Here is a 3,403-nt window from a genome sequence, read left to right on the forward strand (position 1 = left end):
TTTGAAGTATTAACAAATCTATTAAGCAGATTTCTGCAACGAACGTTATAATTGATATCGCTGACCTCATCGAAAGGGAAAATGGCCATCACGCTCCTCTGAATTTAGTTTTGCCGGCAGAGCAGGCGGAAACTTAATCACGCTATACTAAACATAATACATCTTTGAGCCCCTAAGAAAACAAACCAGCGCGACGGCGGGGCAAGTGAGGAAACACAATCACCTCCGGTTGTCTGCCGCCTCGCCCCGTCGTTGCACCGTTTGCGTTGTCTAAAAACTATGCAGCAACCATCCCGAATGACCGTTGCTTTACTGTTCAGTGTGAACGCCTTATACGGAGGAGAAATGACAGTGCTGTCCGAGGCTTGTTGGTAGTGTGTACGCATGTGATGAAGCCGTGTTTCTAAGTCCTCTATGGCGTTTTTCTCGGTCAATAAATTAATGTACGAGACTCTTAATTTACAGCCGGATCTCCACTACCGCACCAGCATGAACATAGCTTTAAATAACATAACAGCAGAATGGCGAAATATAGTCGCATATGTCAACCATTGAAGAAATTAATTGCTTTATGTACTATCATGAAGGTAGTGCCATGTTTTAATGCCACGTTAAATAATCATATTCAAAGGGGAGTGAAGTTTAACAACATTGATGTATTTTGTCATGACCCTTTTCCCTTCTAAGGGTACAACTAGTTCTGCATTAAAGAGTACAGGATCAAACTTCAAAACCAACATTGGATGAGGTAGATATGCACGCGTTGACTAGATATCTTTTGTAAATTAAGACGGATGTTCCAAAGCAGTGTGTTAGTTAGGGCTACTCTGACTCCACGCTTGAGTCATCTCCGTCGTGGTATTTCAGATCAGGGCTCCTGAGCTCGAGATTGGAGCGAACAAACACCAACTTCTGCACTCTGTGTCCTTTGAGTCGGTTCCTACTTTTGGTGTGGACACCGCTGAACTTCGACCAGTTTCGTTCGCACGCAGCGGAGGAGGGCGGGACTTGGAGAAGGCGACAAGCAATTGGTGCCAGGGGTTCAGAGGCACACAGCCCTTGCCACCACGTGGACGGTGGAATATGCTTCGCCGAGTCCTCCAATGCCTTCCTCGACCAAGCACCTGACTGGACCCGATATTCGGCGAGATTTGACAACACTTTTCCCACATCGAGACACATCCTTTCTGCTGTCTCTGTGATGTAGTCCATTGCGTGGCATACCTCTTCGTCACTTAAGCACCGCCCTTTGAACTTCGGGTCGAGCAAATTTGCGGCAGCATGTGCTGGACGGCAAATAAAGTTGCGTCGCTCACGCAGGATTTCTGCTACTCTTTCCTTTTCGCCCGTTGTCAAGGCAGAGTTTGGAAGGGCCTCTTCGACTTGTCTTGTTACTTTGAACAGGATCTCATGGACGCCTGAGAGGACAGCAGTGTCTGACTCAGCCTCGGAAATAGCACGGGCAACTGGCTGCAACACGTGGAAGGTGCTTTGCACATCTCGCCACAAGTAGTCTTCATCTAATATCGTTGATCTTATTTCCCTGCTCACTTGAAGCTCCGCAGCGATCACAGTTTTCTGTAAAGCTTCTTTGTTCTTATGTAAGCCTTCTAGTGACATCAAAATGCCCGCCCAGCGAGTTTCAGCTGGTAGTTTTAATGTGGGCTGGTTTCCAGGATAGCACTCTTCTTGCCTCTTAGCAAAGTGAGCCGCAACCACGTGAGAGTTTCTGACATACTTGATTACAGTCTTGGACCTCTTGCAAACTTCTTGCAATGTCACCAGTTTGAGCATGTCCGACAGCAGCAAGTTTAGTCCATGAGCACAGCATCCAAGAGTAGTGATGCTTGGGTAGCGCAGACTGACGATTGTCCACGCGGCCTTCATGTTGCTTGCATTGTCGGTAACAAGAGCGAAAACCTTGTCGGTTCCAATTTTCTCCACAACCTTCACAATCTCTCCCGCGATGTAGTCTCCTGTGTGCCTGTGATCTTCCGTCTCCACGGGGCTGTAGAAAATAGGCTTCGGTGTGGCCAACACAAAGTTCAAGATGCTCTCGCCCCGTACATTGGTCCAGCTGTCCGTGAGCACAATGACGCACAGAGCGGCGTTGACTTTCTCTTCCACCTGCGTCATCACTCGGGCATACTCGGCCTCCAAGAGTCGTCCACCTAAAGAATGCCTGGAAGGCGGCACGAATGCGGGCCTGAGGAGCGTGAACGCTTCTCGCCAGTATCTGTTTTCCGTAACTGATAAAGGCATTCCACTGGCATATATCGCTCGAGCCAGCGCCTCATCAAGCTTGCTTTGACACCCTTGCGTCATTCTGTCAACGAACGCTTCTATAGAAGTTCGCTGCTCGACATACCTGTCTGCCTCATTTTGAGAGCTTGTGCTTTCATTTTCCACAGGTGCACGCTCTGACCGTAAAACTTCCACAGATGGGCTCCTGGACCGACATGCCCCAGACTCTGATCTTGTCGGGTCGTCCGATGCTGCAGACCTGATATCCGGGGGGCACTTCGAGCACCTTTCGATGTGCTGCCGCAAGCGAGTTGCGTTGGGAAATTCGTATTTGGAACAGCAAAATCTGCACACCGCTGGCCCCTTACCATTGTTTAGCACGTCAAAGTTCCTCCAAACGTTGGAGCGCGGGCTCACCATAGCGAACAGCGCACAGTTTTCACGGATCCACGGCGAAAGTCCATACCCGAGAACGATGCGCGCGAGGTTTCGGAAACGGCGCTGTTCAAGCTAAAGCGTTATAGCTGCCCTGGCTGACCTCTCCACGGCGCACAGCACGCAGTTTTGACAGCTCCACGGTCCACGGCAAGTGTCCACACCAGAGTAAGATGCTCAGAACTTTCACTAAGGGGCTGGGAAAGCTAAAGTGATGTGGCTCCTCCGACTGCCCGTCGAGAGCGCGAACGGCACCGGCGGGAACGAAGAACTGCGTAGGTGCTATCGGTTGTTGCCAGATGAGTAGTCCAAGCTGAGCTAAATTGACAAGAGTTGTCGTAAACGTTAAAAAAGGTGATATAATATAATAGTTCACCGTAAAACTGGCGGAAATATCTTGCGGTTGTTGACCTCTGTCGATATATTTCGAATCATTACTGAATTATAGCTGTTGAGAATATTTTTCGAATGTTTCCAAAATTTCCGGAAAAAAACTTGTTTTTTTCGTCGTTTTTTTCCGGCCTTCAAAATTTCCGGAAATTTTACATCTCTACCCTCGGGCTACAGAAGAGAAGAAGCTACGAATCCTCATGCGGGGCGTGAGAGAAAACATCTTTGGTGGCCTTATCCGCAGTCCTCCGACAACTGTCGAAGATTTTGTCGCCGAGGCAACGAACATCGAGCGTGCCCTGCAAGCCCGAGCCAGCCACTACAACCGACACGC

At 49.0% G+C, this 3,403-nt stretch overlaps 1 protein-coding gene across 1 annotated transcript; it reads right to left on the bottom strand.

The window, feature by feature from the left end:
• Positions 1-822: 822 nt before the first annotated feature.
• Positions 823-2,136, bottom strand: LOC121833206 (zinc finger BED domain-containing protein 4-like). The gene has a single exon (XM_042286332.1). It carries the CDS (start codon positions 2,134-2,136, stop codon positions 823-825), a length of 1,314 nt encoding a protein of 437 aa, XP_042142266.1.
• Between the last annotated feature and the right edge of the window lie 1,267 nt (positions 2,137-3,403).

The sequence above is a fragment of the Ixodes scapularis genome, unplaced genomic scaffold (genome assembly GCF_016920785.2).
Source record: "Ixodes scapularis isolate PalLabHiFi unplaced genomic scaffold, ASM1692078v2 PGA_scaffold7__128_contigs__length_106722199, whole genome shotgun sequence".
In the NCBI taxonomy this organism is placed as follows: Eukaryota; Metazoa; Arthropoda; class Arachnida; order Ixodida; family Ixodidae; genus Ixodes; species Ixodes scapularis.